The sequence below is a fragment of the Salmo salar genome, chromosome ssa21 (assembly GCF_905237065.1).
Source record: "Salmo salar chromosome ssa21, Ssal_v3.1, whole genome shotgun sequence".
Lineage (NCBI taxonomy): Eukaryota > Metazoa > Chordata > Actinopteri > Salmoniformes > Salmonidae > Salmo > Salmo salar.
The window spans coordinates 453,996-473,877 of NC_059462.1; the positions used below are offsets into that span (position 1 = coordinate 453,996).

A 19,882-nucleotide genomic window follows, 5' to 3' on the forward strand; every position below is an offset into this window, starting at 1 on the left:
CCAATGTGGTACGGATCTGCTATTTTTTTTATACTTTAGAACCAGAACCCCCATCAGAAGCTAGCCAGCTAACTAGCTACTAGCTAGTAGTCAGTCAGCCACTGCTAGCAGTCATCACCGTTAACTCGGACATCAGCCAGCCTCAGCCCGGTCAATTCATGTCAGTCTGCACAGTGTGATGTCAACCCAGAGCATATCGGACTGCTTTTTCTCTACCACATCTCCGGATTCCTACCGCAACCTCTACACCGGCTCATCGCAGCTAACTAGCTGCTATGCGAGTGGCTGCTCCTGGCTAACTAACGTCTCTGTCCCGAAGCAAGCAACGGTTAGCCTCGAGTTAGGCCCATCTCCCGGCCAGCCGAAGAAGTCAATCAGCCATTTCTTGGGCTACAATACCTCTTTTGCCAATTGGCCTGGACCCTTCACTGCCGACACGGAGCCCCGCCGATCCATCACGACTGGTCTGCCGACGTAACCGCCCGAGGGGGATTCAACGGGCTCTTCCATTGTGATGTCCCCCGGATGCCCATCTGCTAGCCTGCTAGCCCCGGCCCGCTAGCTGTCTGATTCACGGTGTCTCCAGCTCGCCTAGCTACTAACTGGACCCTATGATCACTCGGCTACACATGCCTCTCCCTAATGTCAATATGCCTTGTCTATTGCTATTTTGGTCAGTGATTGTCTTATTTCACTGTAGAGCCTCTAGCCCTGCTCAATATGCTAGCCCTTTTGTTCCACCCCCCCACACATGCGATAGCCTCACCTGCCTTAAATGGTGCCTCTAGAGACAAAACCTCTCATCGTCACTCAATGCCTTGGTTTACTTCCACTGTACTCACATCCTACCATACCCTTGTCTGTACATTATGCCTTGAATCTATTCTGCCGCGCCCAGAAATCTGCTCTCTGTTCCCGAACGCACTAGATGACCAGTTCTTATAGCCTTTAGACGTACCCTTATCCTACTTCTCCTCTGTTCCTCTGGTGATGTAGAGGTTAACCCCTGCAGCCCCCAGCACCACTCCCATTCCCCAGGCGCTCTCATTTGTTGACTTCTGTAACTGTAAAAGCCTTGGTTTCATGCATATTAACATTATAAGCCTCCTCCCTAAGTTTGTTTTATTCACTGCTTTAGCACACTCCGCCCACCCTGATGTCCAAGCCGTGTCTGAATCCTGGTTTAGGAAGGCCACTAAAAATCCTGAAATGTCCATCTCTAACTATAACAACTGCCAAAGGGGGCGGAGTTAGCCTGCAGAGTTCTGTCATACTAACCCGGTCTGTACCCAAACAATTTGAGCTTCTACTTTTAAAAATCCACCTTGCCAGAAATAAGTCTTTCACAGGTGCTGCTTGTTGTAGACCCCCTTCAGCCCCCAGCTGTGCCCTGAAAACCATATGTGAATTGATTGCCCCCCCATCTATCTTCAGAGTTTGTACTGTTAGGTGACCTAAACTGGGACATGCTTATCACCCCGGCCGCCCTACAATCTAAGCTAGATGCCCTCAATCTCACACAAATTTTCAAGGAACCTACCAGGTACAACCCTAAATCCGTAACCATGTGCACCCTCTTAGATATCAACCTGACCAACTTGCCCTCTAAATAACCCTCTGCTGTCTTCAACCAGGATCTCAGCGATCACTACCTCATTGCCTTCGTGCGTAATAGGTCCACGGTCAAACGACCATCCCTCATCACTGTCAAACGCTCACTAAAACACTTCAACGAGCAGGCCTTTCTAATCGACCTGGCCCGGGTATCCTGGAATGATATTGACCTCATCCCTTCTGTAGAGGATGCCTGGTTACTCTTTAAAAGTGCTTTCCTCACCATCTTAAATAAGCATGCCCCGTTCAAAAAATGTAGAACTAAGAACAGATATAGCCCTTGGTTCACCCCTGACTTGACTGCCCTTGACCAGCACAAAAACATCCTGTGGCGTTCTGCATTAGCATCGAATAGCCTTCGCGATATGCAACTTTTCAGGGATGTCAGGAACCAATATACTCTGTCAGTTAGGAAAGCTAAGGCTAGCTTTTTCAAACAGAAATTTGCATCCTGTAGCACTACAGTGTCCCAAAACTTTTTTGGAATTAAAGTCCATGGAGAAAAAGAGCATCTCCTCCCAGCTGCCCACTGCACCTAGGCTAGGAGACACTGTCACCACCGATTTAAATCCGATTAAATGATCCCCCGCGCTTCTCCTTCACCCAAATCCAGACAGCTGATGTTCTGAAAGAGCTGCAAAATCTGGATCCCTACAAATCAGTTGGGCTAGACAATCTGGACCCTCTTCTAAAATTATCCACCGAAATTGTTGCAACCCCTATTACTAGCCTATTCAACCTCCTCTTTCGTATCGTCTGAGATCCCCAAGAGATTGGAAAGCTGCCGCGGTCATCCCCCTCTTCAAAGGGGGAGACACTCTAGACCCAAACTGTTATAGACCTATATCTGTCCTGTCCTGCCTTTCTATGGTCTTCGAATGCCAAGTTAATAAACAGATCACCGACCATTTCGAATCCCACCGTACCTTCTCCACTATGCAATCTGGTTTCCGAGCTGGTCATGGGTGCAACTCAGCCACTCTCAAGGTCCTAAACGAAATCTTATCCGCCATCGATAAAAGACACTACTGTGCAGCCGTCTTCATCGACCTGGCCAAGGCTTTTGACTCTGTCAAATCACCACATTCTTATTAGCAGACTCGATAGCCTTGGCTTCTCAAATGACTGCCTCGCCTGGTTCACCAACTACTTCTCAGACAGAGTTCAGTGTGTCAAATCGGAGGGCCTGTTGTCCAGACCTCTGGCAGTCTTTATGGGGGTGCCACAGGGTTCAATTCTCAGGCCGACTCTTTTCTCTGTATATATCAATGATGTCGCTCTTGCTGCTGGTGATTCTCTGATCCACCTCTACGCAGACGACACCATTCTGTATACATCTGGCCCTTCTTTGGACACTGTGTTAACTGACCTCCAAACGAGCTTCAATGCCATACAACATTCCTTCCATGGCCTCCAACTGCTTTTAAATGCAAGTAAAACTAAGTGCAAGCTCTTCAACCGAATGCTGCCCGCACCCTCCCGCCCGACTAGCATCACGACTCTGGACGGTTCTGACTAAGAATACGTGGACAACTACAAATACCTAGGTCTCTGGTTAGACTGTAAACTCTCCTTCCAGACTCACATTAAGCATCTCCAATCCAAAATTAAATCTAGAATCGGCTTCCTTTTTCGTAACAAAGCCTCCTTCACTCATGTTGCCAAACATACCCTCGTAAACCTGACTATCCTACCGGTCCTTGACTTTGGCATTGCCATTTACAAAATAGCCTCCAACACTCTACTAAGCAATCTGGATGTAGTCTATCACAGTTCCATCCGTTTTGTCACGAAAGCCACATATACTACCTACCACTGCGACCTGTATGCTCTCGTCACTACGTATTCGTCGCCAAACCCACTGGCTACAGGTCAGCTATAAGTCTTTGCTAGGTAAAGTCCCACCTTATCTCAGCTCAATTGTCACCATTGCAACACCCACCCGTAGCACACGCTCCAGCAGCTATATTTCACTGGTCATCCCCAAAGCCATCACCTCTTTGGCCGCCTTTCCTTCCGTTATGGCTTTGAGTAAAGCCAGTGTGTCTATGTATGTGGATGACTCAACATTATACAAGTCAGCTACTACAGCAACACTTAACAAAGAGCTGCAGTTCGTTTTGGAAAGGGTAGCAAGGAATAAGTTAGTCCTAAATAATTCTAAAACTAGGAGCATTGGATTTGTGACAAATCATTCACTAAACTTCAACTAATTATTCTAATGAATAATGTGGAAATTGAGCAAGTTGAGGTGACTAATCTGCTTGGAGTAACCCTGGATTGTAAACTGTCATGTTCAAAACATGTTGATACAACAGTAGCTAAGATGGGGGGAAAAATCTGTCCATAATAAAGCGTTGCTCTGCCGTCTTGACAACAGGCCCTAGTTTTTTCGCACCTGCACTACTGTTCAGTCGTGTGGTCAGGTGCCACAAAGATGGACTTTAGCTTGGCTGGCCCTTAAATGTACATGGAGAGCTAAAATTAATTCCGGCAGGTAGCCTACTGGTTACGTTGGGCCAGTAATCGAAAGGGTGCTAGATCAAAACCCCGAGCTTATAAGGTAAAAATATGTAATTCTGCCCCTGAACTAGGCCGTCATTGTAAATAAGAATTTGTTCTTAACTGACTTACCTACGTGTCTTAATGTGTTTGTACCCCTGGAAGAGTAGCTGCTTCCTTGGCAGCACCTAATGGGGATCCCTAGTAAAAATACAAATACCATTCCCAATGCTAACAACCATTGGTAGTGCTAACACATGGGGGGGTGTATTTTCCCCTAGGAGTGAGTATGACGGAGATCTGCAGTCCCAGCTGCTGAGCAAAGCCAATGAGGAGGACATGAACTGCAGCAGGGCTCTCGCAGTGGTCAGTGCAGTGGTCAGCGCTGCCAAGGATCTCCTTCACAGGGCGTTCACTGTCGATGGTAAGAACTGAGAGCTCTCTGTGAACAAGGCAAAATCTGTCAACGTTATTTTCATAATAAGTGACGTATGACAGGAGGGACATTGAACTATAGCCTATTGGCAAATTGTACACAATCAGCTTGTCCAAAATTGGAGAACATATTGTATCATAAAACCAATAATTGTAGCAAAAAAAAGTATATTTTCAGAGCGATAACATTACACATGCCGCCTTCTGTCTGATACCTTATAGCCAATGCACGCAGTTCCTTTTTCATCCCAACTTCCCATGCCAGATAGGCGATTCCAGTTGTAAAGCCATGCAATTAGTTTCAAGTTTTAATGTCACATATGCACAAGTATAGTGAATTTACTTTCTTGTACTTGAAACTAATTGCATGGCTTTTACAATTAGCTTAAATATAGTAGCAATGGAAAGCTGGGATTCCTTTTCAATAGTAGCTATCAAAACTGTTTTCACACTCGATTGTATTAACCTGTTAGGGCTAGGGGGCAGTATTGACACGGCCGGATAAAAAACGTACCCGATTTAATCTGGTTACTACTCCTGCCCAGTAACTAGAATATGCATATAATTATTGGCTTTGGATAGAAAACACCCTAAAGTTTCTAAAACTGTTTGAATGGTGTCTGTGAGTATAACAGAACTCATATGGCAGGCAAAAACCTGAGAGGATTCTGAACAGGAAGTGGCCTGTCTGACAAGTTGTTGTTCATCTTGGCTCTTTTTATTGAAGACTGAGGATCTTTGCTGTAACATGACACTTCCTACGGCTCCCATAGGCTCTCAGAGTCCGGGAAAAAGCTGAATGATATCGAGGCAGCCCCAGGCTGAAACACATTATCGCCTTTGGCAAGTGGCCGATCAGAGGACAATGGGCTTAGGCGCGTGCACGAGTCGACCCCGTGCTTTATTTTCTTTCGTCTGTTTACCTAAATGCAGATTCCTGGTCATAATATTATCGCTTTTTTACGAGAAAAATTACATAAAAATTGATTTTAAACAGCGGTTGAAATGCTTCGAAGTACGGTAATGGAATATTTAGAATTTTTTTGTCATGAAATGCGTCGTGCTCGTGACCCTTCTTTACCATTCGGATAGTGTCTTGAACGCACGAACAAAACGCCGCTATTTGGATATAACAATGGATTATTTGGGACCAAACCAACATTTGTTATTGAAGTAGAAGTCCTGGGAGTGCATTCTGACGAAGAACACCAAAGGTAATAACATTTTTCTTATAGTAAATCTGACTTTGGTGAGTGCTAAACTTGCTGGGTGTCTAAATAGCTAGCCCTGTGATGCCGGGCTATCTACTTAGAATATTGCAAAATGTGCTTTCACCGAAAAGCTATTTTAAAATCGGACATATCGAGTGCATAGAGGAGTTCTGTATCTATAATTCTTAAAATAATTGTTATGCTTTTTGTGAACGTTTATCGTGAGTAAATTTTTTGTAAATTCCCCGGAAGTTTGCAGGGGGTATGCCAGTTCTGAACGTCACATGCTAATGTAAAAAGCTGGTTTTTGATATAAATATGAACTTGATTGAACAAAACATGCATGTATTGTATAACATAATGTCCTAGGTGTGTCATCTGATGAAGATCATCAAAGGTTAGTGCTGCATTTAGCTGTCTTCTGGGTTTTTGTGACATTATATGCTAGCTTGAAAAATGGGTGTCTGATTATTTCTGGCTGGGTACTCTGCTGACATAATCTAATGTTTTACCAAGGATCACCTTCAGTTCCTGGTTGTCTCCACCAAGTCTGTTCCCAAACAATTTGATTTGCTGGTTTTAAGCATTAAACTTTCAAATAGCTCTTTGTTGACTGTTGCTGGGTTCTATCGTCCTCCATCAGCACCGGCCTGTACCCTACCTGCCCTAAGCTCTCTCCTGGCCCCTTACACTAAGTCTGAATTTGTCCTGCTAGGTGACCTAAACTGGGACATGCTTAAACCACCTGACCAAGTCCTAAAGCAATGGGACTCCCTACATTTTTACCATATTATTACCAATCCCACAAGGTATAACTCCAAACACCCAGAAAAGGCTACTCTCCTTGATGTTATCCTCACAAATAATCCTGATAGGTATCAGTCTGGTGTTTTCTGTAATGACCTTAGTGATCACTGTTTTACAGCTTGTGTTCGCAATGGCTGCTCAGTGAAACGACCTGTCCTGATTTGTCAGAACTTTAATGAGCAAGCCTTCCTTCATGAACTGGCCTCTGTAAAATGGTATAGAATCGGCTTGATCCCCTCTGTTGAAGACGCTTGGACCTTCTTTTTTTATATTTTCAGTGGTATTGTTAAAAAAAAATGCCCTCATAAAGAAAATGAGAATTAAAAACAGGTTCAGCTCCTGTTTCGACCGTGATCTTGCAGAGATACTCCACCTCAAGAATTGCATTTGACGAAAGGCTCGGCACACGCATACTCAGGCTGACCCGCTCTAGTTCAGACAAATGAGAACTAAGTGCACTCAGGCTATCCATAAGGCCACATTTAGTTACTTTAAGGAGCAGTTCTCTCTCTGTGGGTCTAACCCCAAGAAGTTCTGGAAAACGGTTAAAGACCTGGAGAATAAACCCTCCTTACAGCTGCTCATGTCCCTTAAAGTTGATGTGGTTGTTACTGACAAGAAGCACATGGCTGAGCTCTTTAATCACCACTTCATTAAGTCAGGATTCCTATTTGACTCAGCCATATCTCCTTGCCCGTCCAAAATTTCCTCATCTCCCACCCCCTTCTAATGTGACTATCCCGACACTCCTCCCTCTTTTTCCCCTGCCCCGCTGCAAAGTTTCTCCCCGCAGAGAGTCACTGAGTCCTAAAGGAGCTCCTGAAACTTGACCCCAAAAAACATCTGGGTTTAGACACTTTCTTCTTTAAGGTTGCTGCCGCATCATCGCCAAGCATATCTCTGACCTTTTTAACCTGTCTCCTTTCTGGCGAAGTTCCCATTGCTTGGAAGGCAGCCACGGTATGTCCTTTATTTAAAGGGGGAGATCAAGCTGATCCTAACTGTTATAGGCCTATTTCTATTTTTCCCTGTTTATCAAAAGTTTTTGAAAAACTTGTCAATAATCAACTGACTGGCTTTCTTGATGTCTATAGTATTCTCTCTTGTATGCAATCTGGTTTCCGCTCAGGTTAAGTATGTGTCACTGCAACCGTAAAGGTCCTCAATGATGTCACCATTGCCCTTGATTCTAAGCAGTGTTGTTCTGCTATTTTTATTGACTTGGCCAAAGTTTTTGATACGGTGGGCCATTCCATTATTTTGGGCCGGCTAAGGAGTATTGGTGTCTCTGAGGGGTCTTTGGCCTGGTTTGCTAACTACCTCAATGAGTGCAGTGTTTAAAGTCTCAGCCACTGCCTGTCACCAAGGGAGTACCCCATGGCTCAGTCCTAGGCCCCATGCTCTTCTCAATTCACAACAACATAGTTCAGGCAGTAGGAGGCTCTCTCATCCATTTATATGCATATGATAGGCTTATACTCAGCTAGCCCCTCCCCGGAATTTGTGTTAAATGCTCTACAACAAAGCTTTCTTAGTGTCCAACAACCTTTCTCTGCCCTCAATCTTGTTCTGAACACCTCCAAAACAATGAATGTCCCTCTCCCCACAGGTGTGATTACTACCTCTGAGGGTTAAGAGCTTGTAGAGCTTGAGGTAGTCACCTCATACAAGTACTTGGGAGTATGGCTAGATGGTACACTGCCCTTCTCTCAGCACATATCAAAGCTGCAGGCTAAAGTTAAATCTAGACGTGGTTTCCTCTATCATAAATCGCTCCTCTTTCACCCCAGCTGCCAAACTAACCCTGATTCAGATGACCATCCTACCCATGCTAGATTGCGCAGACGTAATTTATAGATCGGCTGTTAAGGGTGCTCTCCAGCGGCTAGATGTTCTTTACCATTTGGCCATCAGATTTGCCACGAATGCTCCTTATAGGACACATCACTGCACTTTATACTCCTCTGTAAACTGGTCATCTCTGTATACCCGTCGTGATGCTTATTTATAAAACCCTCTTAGGCCTCACTCCCCCCTATCTGAGATATCTACTGCAGCCCTCATCTCCCACCTACAACATGCTGTTAAAGGTCCCCAAAGCGCACACATTTAACCTTTATTTTGACAGGGAATTACACTTCTATCCCTGGTAAGGCGGGCCACGTCTATGTACCAAAAGGTCTACGTGTCTGCCGCACATTCTGTACGGGCGTTGAATGTTACCTCCCTACTACGGTCTTACCAGGCCGATTTGATGTTGAAGATGCCCTCGATTGGCATCTACAATCGATTGGCAAGCCTTACACAGAAATTTGGGTTGAGATCTGTGTCATCACAGACCTCAACCTCCGAGCCATGAGCCTTGCGGTGGTAGGGGAGAGAGCCCTGTGGCTCAAACTGTCCAGCCTGTCGGACAGAGAGCAGGTTTCCCTGTCACGCTGACGGAACTGTTTGGGCCGGCTGTCTCCGCCATGCTGCAGAATTGCGAAATTTGAAAGGAGGGCGAACCCAGCTTATCCCTTCCACATGCCAGGATCTCGTGGCAGGGAGAGGGCAACTGCTGGCACCAGGGGTTTCCGCGGGAGGCCCTCAGCGACACAGTGGTTATCGTCCCCACAGTTTGGATCCCCCAACAAGGGCTGACAGTGGGGAACACAGTCCTTCGCTGCAGCCATATCGAGGTCCCACCCGTTTGATTCCCTTGCAGTGACGAAGGTGAGCCTGACCTAGGGGCGCTCCTTCGTGTTCTGGTCTGCCTCCTCTCAGGTGGAGCACAGTCGACTTGCAGGATGCTTATTTTCACATAAGCACCCTACCAGCACACCAGAGGTTTCTCAGGTTTGCTTTTCAAGGCACAGCCTACAAATATATTGATGTCCCATTTGGGCTAGCGCTAGCTCCCCGAACGTTGTGTAGAGGCAACACTCCCACCCCTGAGAAACAAGGGGTTTAGAGTCTCCGCCTACATAGACAATTACCTGCTTTGCTCCCTGTCCTGGTTGCAAATGGTACGAGACACAACTTCTCTTGTAACCCACCTCTCCGGTTCAAGATCAATCAAAAAAGAGCTGTTTGGTGCCAACACAGAGAATTGAATGCCTAGGCGTAATGCTTGATTCTCACTCTTATCAGGATGTGCTTCTGAGTAATGGGGTTGATGGCATCCACCATCTCAGTAATACCTCTTGGCCCACTGTGAATGAGAGACTTCCAGCGCTGGCTGTTTTACCAATCAATCAATCAAATGTATTTATAAAGTCTGATGTCACAAAGTGCTACACAGAAACCCAGCCTAAAACCCCAAACAGCAAGCATGTGTATACGGCCTCACCTCAATTGCCAGATAGAGGTGACTTTATGCATGTCTCTCGGCTCTCCGTCACTGGAAGAGCAGCCTGATTTGTTCCTGGCACTCCCGTAGGGGTAGTGGCAATGAATAAAGTGGTAACGACAAATGCGTCACTCACGGGCTGGTGCGCAGTTCACAAGGGAGATGCAATAAATGGTGTATGGACCCACAAATCCACATTGCTTACATAATATACCTTCAGAATTGCCACATTTTGATCAGAATGGGCAATACCACTGTAGTGGTGTACATCAACCGCCAGGGTGGCACTCGCCCCTGCACTTACAGACTATCCATCAGGATTATTCTGTGGAGCAGAGCACGCCTAGTTGTCCATACGCGCCAATCATGTGGACACCCCTTCAAATTAGTTGGTTCTGCTATTTCAGCCACACCCATTGTTGACATGTGTATAAAATTGAGCACACAGCCATGCAATCTCCATTGTCAAACATTGGCAGTAGAATGGCTTTACTGAAGCGCTCAGTGACTGCTACCGTGTCACTGTCATAGGGTGCCACCTTTCCAACAAGTCAGTTCGTCAAATTTCTGGACACACCTGCCCCGGTCATCTGTAAGTGTTGTTGCTCCTAGACATTTCCACTTCACAATAACAACAGCTCAACCACGAAGTGGTAAGCCACACAAGCTCACAGAACTGGACCGCCGAGTGCTAAACTGCGTAGCGTGTAAAAATTGTCTGTCCTCTTTTGCAACACTCGCTACCGAGTTCCAAACTGCCTCTGAGAGCAACATCAGTACAATAACTGTTTGTCTGGCGCTTCATGAAATGGGATTCCATGGCCGAACAGCCGCACGCAAGCCTAAGATCAGTATTTGCAATGCCAAGCGTCGGCTGGAGTGGTGTAACGCTCTCCACGGACTCTGGAGCAGTGGAAATGCTTTCTCTGGAATGATTAATCACACTTCACCATCTGGCAGTCTGATGGACAAATATGGGTTTGGCGGATGCCAGGAGAACGCTGCCTGCCCCAATGCATACAGTTGAAGTCGGAAGTTTACATACTTATGTTGGAGTCATTAAAACTCCAACCACTCCACAAATGTCTTGTTAACAAACGAAGTCGGTAAGGACATCGACTTTGTGCATGACACAATTCATTTTTCCAACAATTGTTTACAGACAGATTATTTCACTTATAATTCACTGTATCACAATTCCAGTGGGTCAGAAGTTTACATACACTAAGTTGACTGTGCCTTTAAACAGCTTGGGCAATTCTAGAAAATTGTCATGGCTTTAGAAGCTTATGATAGGTTAATTGACATAATTTGAGTCAATTGAGTCAAACAATAGTACGTATAAACACCATGGGACCACGCAGCCGTCATACCACTCAGGAAGGAGACGCATTCCGTCTCCTAGAGATGAACATACTTTGGTGCGAAAAGTAAAAATCAATCCCAGCAAAGGACTTTGTGAAGATGCTGGAGCAAACAGGTACAGAAGTATCTATACCCACAGTATAACGAGTCCTATATCGACATAACCTGAAAGGCCACCCAGCATGAAAGAAGCCACTGCTCCAAAACCGCCATAAAAAAAGCCAGACTACGGTTTGCAACTGCACATGGGGATAAAGATCATACTTTTTGGAGAAATGTCCTCTGGTCTGATGAAACAAAAATGGAACTGTTTGGCCATAATGACCATCGTTATGTTTGGAGGAAAAAGGGGGAGGCTTGCAAGCCGAATAACACCATCCCAACTGTGAAGCACGGGGGTGGCAGCATCATGTTGTGGGGGTGCTTTGCTGCTGGATGGACTGGTGCACTTCACAAAATAGATGGCATCATGAGGAAGTAAAATTATGTGGATATATTGAAGCAACATCTCAAGACATGACACATCTCAAGACACAGTCAGGAAGTTAAAGCTTGGTCGCAAATGGGTTTTCCAAATGGACAATGACCCCGTGCATACTTCCAAAGTTGTGGCAAAATGGCGTGATCCTGGACAACACCCTGTCGTTCTCCACTAACATCAAGGCGGTGACCCGATCCTGTAGGTTCATGCTCTACAACATTCGCAGAGTACGACCCTGCCTCACACAGGAAGCGGCGCAGGTCCTAATCCAGGCACTTGTCATCTCCCGTCTGGATTACTGCAACTCGCTGTTGGCTGGGCTCCCTGCCTGTGCCATTAAACCCCTACAACTCATCCAGAACGCCGCAGCCCGTCTGGTGTTCAACCTTCCCAAGTTTTCTCACGTCACCCCGCTCCTCCGCTCTCTCCACTGGCTTCCAGTTGAAGCTCGCATCCGCTACAAGACCATGGTGATTGCCTACGGAGCTGTGAAGGGAACGGCACCTCCATACCTTCAGGCTCTGATCAGGCCCTACACCCAAACAAGGGCACTGCGTTCATCCACCACTGGCCTGCTGGCCCCCTACCTCTGAGGAAGCACAGTTCCCGCTCAGCCCAGTCAAAACTGTTCGCTGCTCTGGCACCCCAATGGTGGAACAAGCTCCCTCACGACGCCAGGACAGCGGAGTCAATCACCACCTTCCGGAGACACCTGAAACCCCACCTCTTTAAGGAATACCTAGGATAGGATAAAGTAATCCTTCTAACCCCCCCCCCTTAAAATATTTAGATGCACTATTGTAAAGTGGTTGTTCCACTGGATATCATAAGGTGAATGCACCATTTTGTAAGTCGCTCTGGATAAGAGCGTCTGCTAAATGACTTAAATGTAAATGTAAATGTAAATGTAAATGGCTTAAGGACAACAAAGTCAAGGCATTGGAGTGGCCATCACAAAGCCCTGACCTCAATCCTATAGAAAATGTGTGGGCAGAACTGAAAAAGTGTGTGCCCGCAAGGAGTCCTACAAACCTGACTCAGTTACACCAGCTCTGTCAGGAGGAATGGGCCAAAATTCACCCAACTTATTGTGGGAAGCTTGTCGAAGGCAACCCGAAACGTTTGACCCAAGTTAAACAATTTAAAGATAATGCTACCAAATACTAATTGACTGTATGTAAACTTCTGACCCACTGGGAATGTGATGAAAGAAATAAAAGTTGAAATAAATAATTCTCTGTACTATTATTCTGATATTTCACATTCTTAAAATAAAGTGGTGATCCTAACTGACCTAAGACAGGGAATTTTTACTAGGATTAAATGTCAGGAATTGTTAAACTTAGTTTAAATGTATTTTGCTAAGGTCTATGTAAAATTCAAAAGGCACTCGTACATCTGAGCTATCTCTTTTGCAGGTGCATGGTAACAGTTGAACAAGATGAGGGGAAAAAGGAAAAGGAAACCGCACACTGCTCTTGATAGTATCACTGAACTTTAATAAGCTTATGCATCGGCTTCACGGCCTTCGTCAGAGCTTAAGTACCGGTAACATGTCTGTGTACAGGGAGTACCAGTTCTGAGTTGATGTGCCGGGGTACGATGTTATTGATTTATGTACTGTACATATACAGTTGAATTCGGAAGTTTACGTACACCTTAGCCAAATACATTTAAACCTGGGTCCTGTGTGTAGCCGGTGTAGAGAGTCAGGCGCAGGACAGCAGATATGAGTAATCAACGTACTTTACTCAAAAAGACAAATTTACAAAGTAACATCACGAGCCCACAAAGACGGACCGAATTACAAATAAACAATCACTCACAAACACAACATGGGGAACAGAGGGTTAAATAATAAACAATTAATTGGTTGAGTGAAGCCAGGTGTGTAAGACAAAGACAGAACAAATGGAAAATGAAAAGTGGATCGGCGGTGGCTAGAAAGCCGGTGACGTCGACCGCCGAACGCCGCCTGAACAAGGAGAGGGACCGACTTCGGCGGAAGTCGTGACACAGTGGGTCAGACGTTTACGTACAGAAGCCTCTAAAACCATGACATTTTCTGGAATTTTCCAAGCTGTATAAAGGCTCAATCAACTTAGTGTATGTAAACTTCTGACCCACTGGAATTGTGATACAGTGAAATAATCTGTCTGCAAACAATTGTTCGAAAACTTACTTGTCGTGCACACAGTAGATGTCCTAACCGACTTGCCAAAACTATAGTTTGTTAAGAAGAAATTTGTGGACTGGTTGAAAAACGAGTTTTAATGACTCCAACCTAAGTGTATGTAAACGTCTGACTTCAACTGTAGGTAGGGGTAAAGTGACTTGCGTAACCCAGGTTCTCTAATATTATGAGTGAGACATTTTACCACATTCCCATACTCGGAAGATTGTGAGGAAGTTCGGCGTGCTTGTGCATTATCAGAGGGCAGGTGGGTGGCTCTTTAGTATGAGGGGAGGGGCTCCCTCATACACCATCGATCTGTCTGTCTCTGACAGACGTATATGATTTGTTTGAGCTACTAAGGAGATTCTGGTGAATTCCACTAGTGAGATGTCAAACTCTTAATATCAGAGAACCGGGGTTACGGAAGTTTCACTCCACTCAGCAACCAGCTGTTTGAGCTGCACACTCTCGCTGCCCGACAGATGATATTCCAGTCAAACTATAGGCTCTTTGTGCGGCGCACATGTGATACATGTAATAGAGCAAATAAACAAAAATACATGTGCCAATTTAATTCCACTACATTATTCAAATGAACCTGTAATTCGTTAATCATGACCGTTGCATTCGTTTCAGCGGATAACCGACTAGTTATTGTGCTCCTTATTCCTGGAATGACCTCCAGCTGAATAAATTAGACCTGGTTTCATTAGGTCACTTTAAGACTTTAATACAGGACATATTCATTGTGGACTGCACTTGTAAAATATAATAATTCTGCTCTGTATGTCATTTCTGCTCTGTATGTAATTGTATCTGTTTGAATTGTTGATTTTTGTAACACAGGGCACCATTGAAAAAGAGACTGCTCTCAACTGGGAATCCCTGTATAAATAATGTTTAAAACAAAAAGAAAACCAGCCCTATATGTCTTTGTTATTAAAACCTGTGCTCCTGTCTGAAGCAGAGGACGTCCCTGAGCTGCTGAGTTCTTCCAGCCTGTTCTCCATGCTGCTCCCCCTCATCCTGGCCTACATCGGCCCTGTGGCTGCCTCAGTACCCAAGGTGAGATGTGGTAAAAATATCTGTGAAATAGGCTTTACATTTATTTTACTGCTATATCTCGTCAAAGGTCCCCAAGGTGAGAGCAAGGTGTTTTTTTTATTTATAGATGAAGCACATTGATCCAGCCTAGCACTCTTTTTGAAGCTAGCTTTTTGTTTATCAATGGTCAAAGCAAACCCAAAACGACTGTCAATAATCACACACAACAAGGTGGTGCTTTCCTGGGGTGACATGACTCAGATCTGGACCATCTCCACATTGAGCTCTGGACATAGCTCTTTGAGGAACCTTTCCAGGAGGATCTAAGTGAGACGCTTGTTGGCACTGGTGTCCTGAAGTGTGTTGAAGACCTTGATGCTACCATATCTGGCTTTCTGCTGTACCACGCTTTTCTATAATTCATCTGGAATGTTGTTGAGTACCTTCTGTTGGGCTCTCTCCAATGAGTGTTTTACGAACCCTCTTGAACATGCCTCTGTGCTCAAAGATCTCCCCTATGAGAATGAAGCAGGGTTGTGCCCCGCTCTTCCTATTAGTCTCATCCTCATAGTCAGAGGAGAAGGAGGAGAAGTCTCCGGGCAGTCATCGTCTTCAGGAAGTGACCTTCAGGTGCTCCGGAGAGGGGCTAAGGAAGGCATAGAGTGCCTAGTTCTGACACATCTGCTCGTCGGTCAGCATTTTGGCATTGAGCTGATTTTTATTACTTCTTAAGGAACATTTGGTCAACAGATTTGAATGGCAGTTTACTGATGGAGGGCAGCTGGACTTTTCAAGGAGGGGAAAACGTTGGGATCCTTCCTGTGCAGTGCCTGAACCTGTGAGCTACCTGGTTATGCTCTTCCGGCTGTTCTCGAATTCATACCTTTGCAGGAGGCTCACACTGATGAAGTAACATGTCATCTTCTTCTCAGCCCTGGTGATGAGGGTCCTCCAGTACCCCAGGTTCTCACACCACCAATTCGGGAAATGTGCAGCTGCAAGTCGCTGTGCTCCTTCTCCATGGCCCCCATTTCCTCATTCAGCATATGCATGTCCTGGTTATCGGGCTTGGGGTCATTTTGGATGGAGCCCAGGGCCTGGCATTTACACAACAGGGCTTCACTTGTCCAAAATAGTTGGACCCGTTACGAAATGGACCTGGGGCTTTCCCACCTTGACCCGATATGCATAAATACATTTTCTTAATATAGAGACCCGTTCCAAATGGAACCGAGGACAACTAGACCCGTTCCGTATAGACTTGGTCGGATCCAGACCTGGTCCGATCCAAGTGATGAAAGCAGCAGAAAAGTATATTTTTAAGCTACTTTATAGAGGTCTTCACGGATCCAAAATGTTACACCCGTTTCAAAATGGACCTGGGGCTTTCCCACCCACACCCAAAATGCATAAACAAATTAATATAGAGACTCGTTCTGAAAGGGCCCGAGAATAACTAGACCCCTTCTGTATAGACCTGGTCGTATCAGACCCGGTCCGAGGGAAGCAGCAGAAAAGTACATTTTTAAGCTGTTTTATTATCCACCGCTGATAAAGGGAGAGGTTCCTGCTCTAGCAGGGTCTGTGCTGCGGGACAGACTGCAACCAACCAACAACCAACCAACGACTCGCGCTATAGTAGATAGCTGCAATAGCTGTTATTTATCATCCAATATGATTACGTCATACATTGCTTAATTTGTAAATCGGGAGATGCCGGAACAAAAAGTGAGAGTGGGGTGACCTAGCTATTTCTGAGGTACCAGAACGCATACATAAAAAATATAAATTATAATAAAGCATTGCATGCATATCACATTTACATAGTGGCATAGAGAAGTAGAGTAGAGGCACTAAGCAGTTGCACACATGGGGGGGAAGATTTTAGTGGCCTAGGAACATTTAGCAATTCTAATAATTTTGCATGACTGTAGACTTTGTCAGAATATTTTTTTATTGAAATGATAGGCTACTTTGACACTGAGAATCTGAGATCAATAAAAACGACCTTGTCTTGAATCCATCATTTGAGGAGGAAATTATAGTCCTAAAAATGCTCACCCAATGATGCGCAGCTCACTTGCCGTTGATGGCCGATGCATTTGTGCCAGAAGCCTATCTCTCTGTTATTTTACTTTGAAACATAATATTTGGAAGTTGATCAAATATTTGGTAGCCAACAGCATACGTATTAGTCTTCTCTTTTCAGCAGGAACCATTTGCATTCCAAACCTGTTTTCCTGCAAATCAAATGTATTTATAAAGCCCTTTTTACATCAGCAGATGTCACGAAGTGCTTATACAGCCTAAAATCCCAAAAAGCAAGCATATAGATATATAGATATAACACTATTCTTAGAATGTTGCATCACTTGCTGGACACGGGTAAGGGCTTAACCTGTTGGGGGTAGGGGGCAGTATTGACACGGCCGGATAAAAAACGTACCCGATTTAATCTGGTTACTACTCCTGCCCAGTAACTAGAATATGCATATAATTATTGGCTTTGGATAGAAAATACCCTAAAGTTTCTAAAACTGTTTGAATGGTGTCTGTGAGTATAACAGAACTCATATGGCAGGCAAAAACCTGAGAGGATTCTGAACAGGAAGTGGCCTGTCTGACAAGTTGTTGTTCATCTTGGCTCTTTTTATTGAAGACTGAGGATCTTTGCTGTAACGTGACACTTCCTACGGCTCCCATAGGCTCTCAGAGCCCGGGAAAAAGCTGAATGATATCGAGGCAGCCCCAGGCTGAAACACATTATCGCCTTTGGCAAGTGGCCGATCAGAGGACAATGGGCTTAGGCGCGTGCACGAGTCGACCCCGTGCTTTATTTTCTTTCGTCTGTTTGCCTAAATGCAGATTCCCGGTCGGAATATTATCGCTTTTTTACGAGAAAAATTGCATAAAAATTGATTTTAAACAGCGGTTGACATGCTTCGAAGTACGGTAATGGAATATTTAGAATTTTTTTGTCACGAAATGCGTCGTGCTCGTGTCCCTTCTTTACCATTTGGATAGTGTCTTGAACGCACGAACAAAACGCCGCTATTTGGATATAACAATGGATTATTTGGGACCAAACCAACATTTGTTATTGAAGTAGAAGTCCTGGGAGTGCATTCTGACGAAGAACACCAAAGGTAATAACATTTTTCTTATAGTAAATCTGACTTTGGTGAGTGCTAAACTTGCTGGGTGTCTAAATAGCTAGCCCTGTGATGCCGGGCTATCTACTTAGAATATTGCAAAATGTCCTTTCACCGAAAAGCTATTTTAAAATCGGACATATCGAGTGCATAGAGGAGTTCTGTATCTATAATTCTTAAAATAATTGTTATGCTTTTTGTGAACGTTTATCGTGAGTAAATTTTTTGTAAATTCACCGGAAGTTTGCAGGGGGTATGCTAGTTCTGAACGTCACATGCTAATGTAAAAAGCTGTTTTTTGATATAAATATGAACTTGATTGAACAAAACATGCATGTATTGTATAACATAATGTCCTAGGTGTGTCATCTGATGAAGATCATCAAAGGTTAGTGCTGCATTTAGCTGTCTTCTGGGTTTTTGTGACATTATATGCTAGCTTGAAAAATGGGTGTCTGATTATTTCTGGCTGGGTACTCTGCTGACATAATCTAATGTTTTACCAAGGATCACCTTCAGTTCCTGGTTGTCTCCACCAAGTCTGTTCCCAAACAATTTGATTTGCTGGTTTTAAGCTTTAAACTTTCAAATAGCTCTTTGTTGACTGTTGCTGGGTTCTATCGTCCTCCATCAGCACCAGCCTGTACCCTACCTGCCCTAAGCTCTCTCCTGGCCCCTTACACTAAGTCTGAATTTGTCCTGCTAGGTGACCTAAACTGGGACATGCTTAAACCACCTGACCAAGTCCTAAAGCAATGGGACTCCCTACATTTTTACCATATTATTACCAATCCCACAAGGTATAACTCCAAACACCCAGAAAAGGCTACTCTCCTTGATGTTATCCTCACAAATAATCCTGATAGGTATCAGTCTGGTGTTTTCTGTAATGACCTTAGTGATCACTGTTTTACAGCTTGTGTTCGCAATGGCTGCTCAGTGAAACGACCTGTCCTGATTTGTCAGAACTTTAATGAGCAAGCCTTCCTTCATGAACTGGCCTCTGTAAAATGGTATAGAATCGGCTTGATCCCCTCTGTTGAAGACGCTTGGACCTTCTTTTTTTATATTTTCAGTGGTATTGTTAAAAAAAAATGCCCTCATAAAGAAAATGAGAATTAAAAACAGGTTCAGCTCCTGTTTCGACCGTGATCTTGCAGAGATACTCCACCTCAAGAATTGCATTTGACGAAAGGCTCGGCACACGCATACTCAGGCTGACCCGCTCTAGTTCTGACAAATGAGAACTAAGTGCACTCAGGCTATCCATAAGGCCACATTTAGTTACTTTAAGGAGCAGTTCTCTCTCTGTGGGTCTAACCCCAAGAAGTTCTGGAAAATGGTTAAAGACCTGGAGAATAAACCCTCCTTACAGCTGCTCATGTCCCTTAAAGTTGATGTGGTTGTTACTGACAAGAAGCACATGGCTGAGCTCTTTAATCACCACTTCATTAAGTCAGGATTCCTATTTGACTCAGCCATATCTCCTTGCCCGTCCAAAATTTCCTCATCTCCCACCCCCTTCTAATGTGACTATCCCGACACTCCTCCCTCTTTTTCCCCTGCCCCGCTGCAAAGTTTCTCCCCGCAGAGAGTCACTGAGTCCTAAAGGAGCTCCTGAAACTTGACCCCAAAAAACATCTGGGTTTAGACACTTTCTTCTTTAAGGTTGCTGCCGCATCATCGCCAAGCATATCTCTGACCTTTTTAACCTGTCTCCTTTCTGGCGAAGTTCCCATTGCTTGGAAGGCAGCCACGGTATGT

At 44.7% G+C, this 19,882-nt stretch overlaps 1 protein-coding gene across 8 annotated transcripts in view; it reads left to right on the forward strand.

Annotated features, from left to right (window-relative positions):
• The window catches only part of LOC106581613 (E3 ubiquitin-protein ligase MYCBP2), a 383,302-nt gene that overhangs the window by 230,980 nt on the left and 132,440 nt on the right, over nucleotides 1-19,882 (forward strand). For 7 of the 8 annotated variants that reach the window (XM_045704972.1, XM_045704966.1, XM_045704969.1 and 4 more), the window contains 2 exons: nucleotides 4,398-4,540; nucleotides 14,887-14,987. In XM_045704972.1, the coding sequence (XP_045560928.1) occupies nucleotides 4,398-4,540; nucleotides 14,887-14,987 (244 nt within the window). The remainder of the gene's footprint in view (nucleotides 1-4,397; nucleotides 4,541-14,886; nucleotides 14,988-19,882) is intronic. The other variant, XM_045704967.1, reaches the window with a different exon arrangement.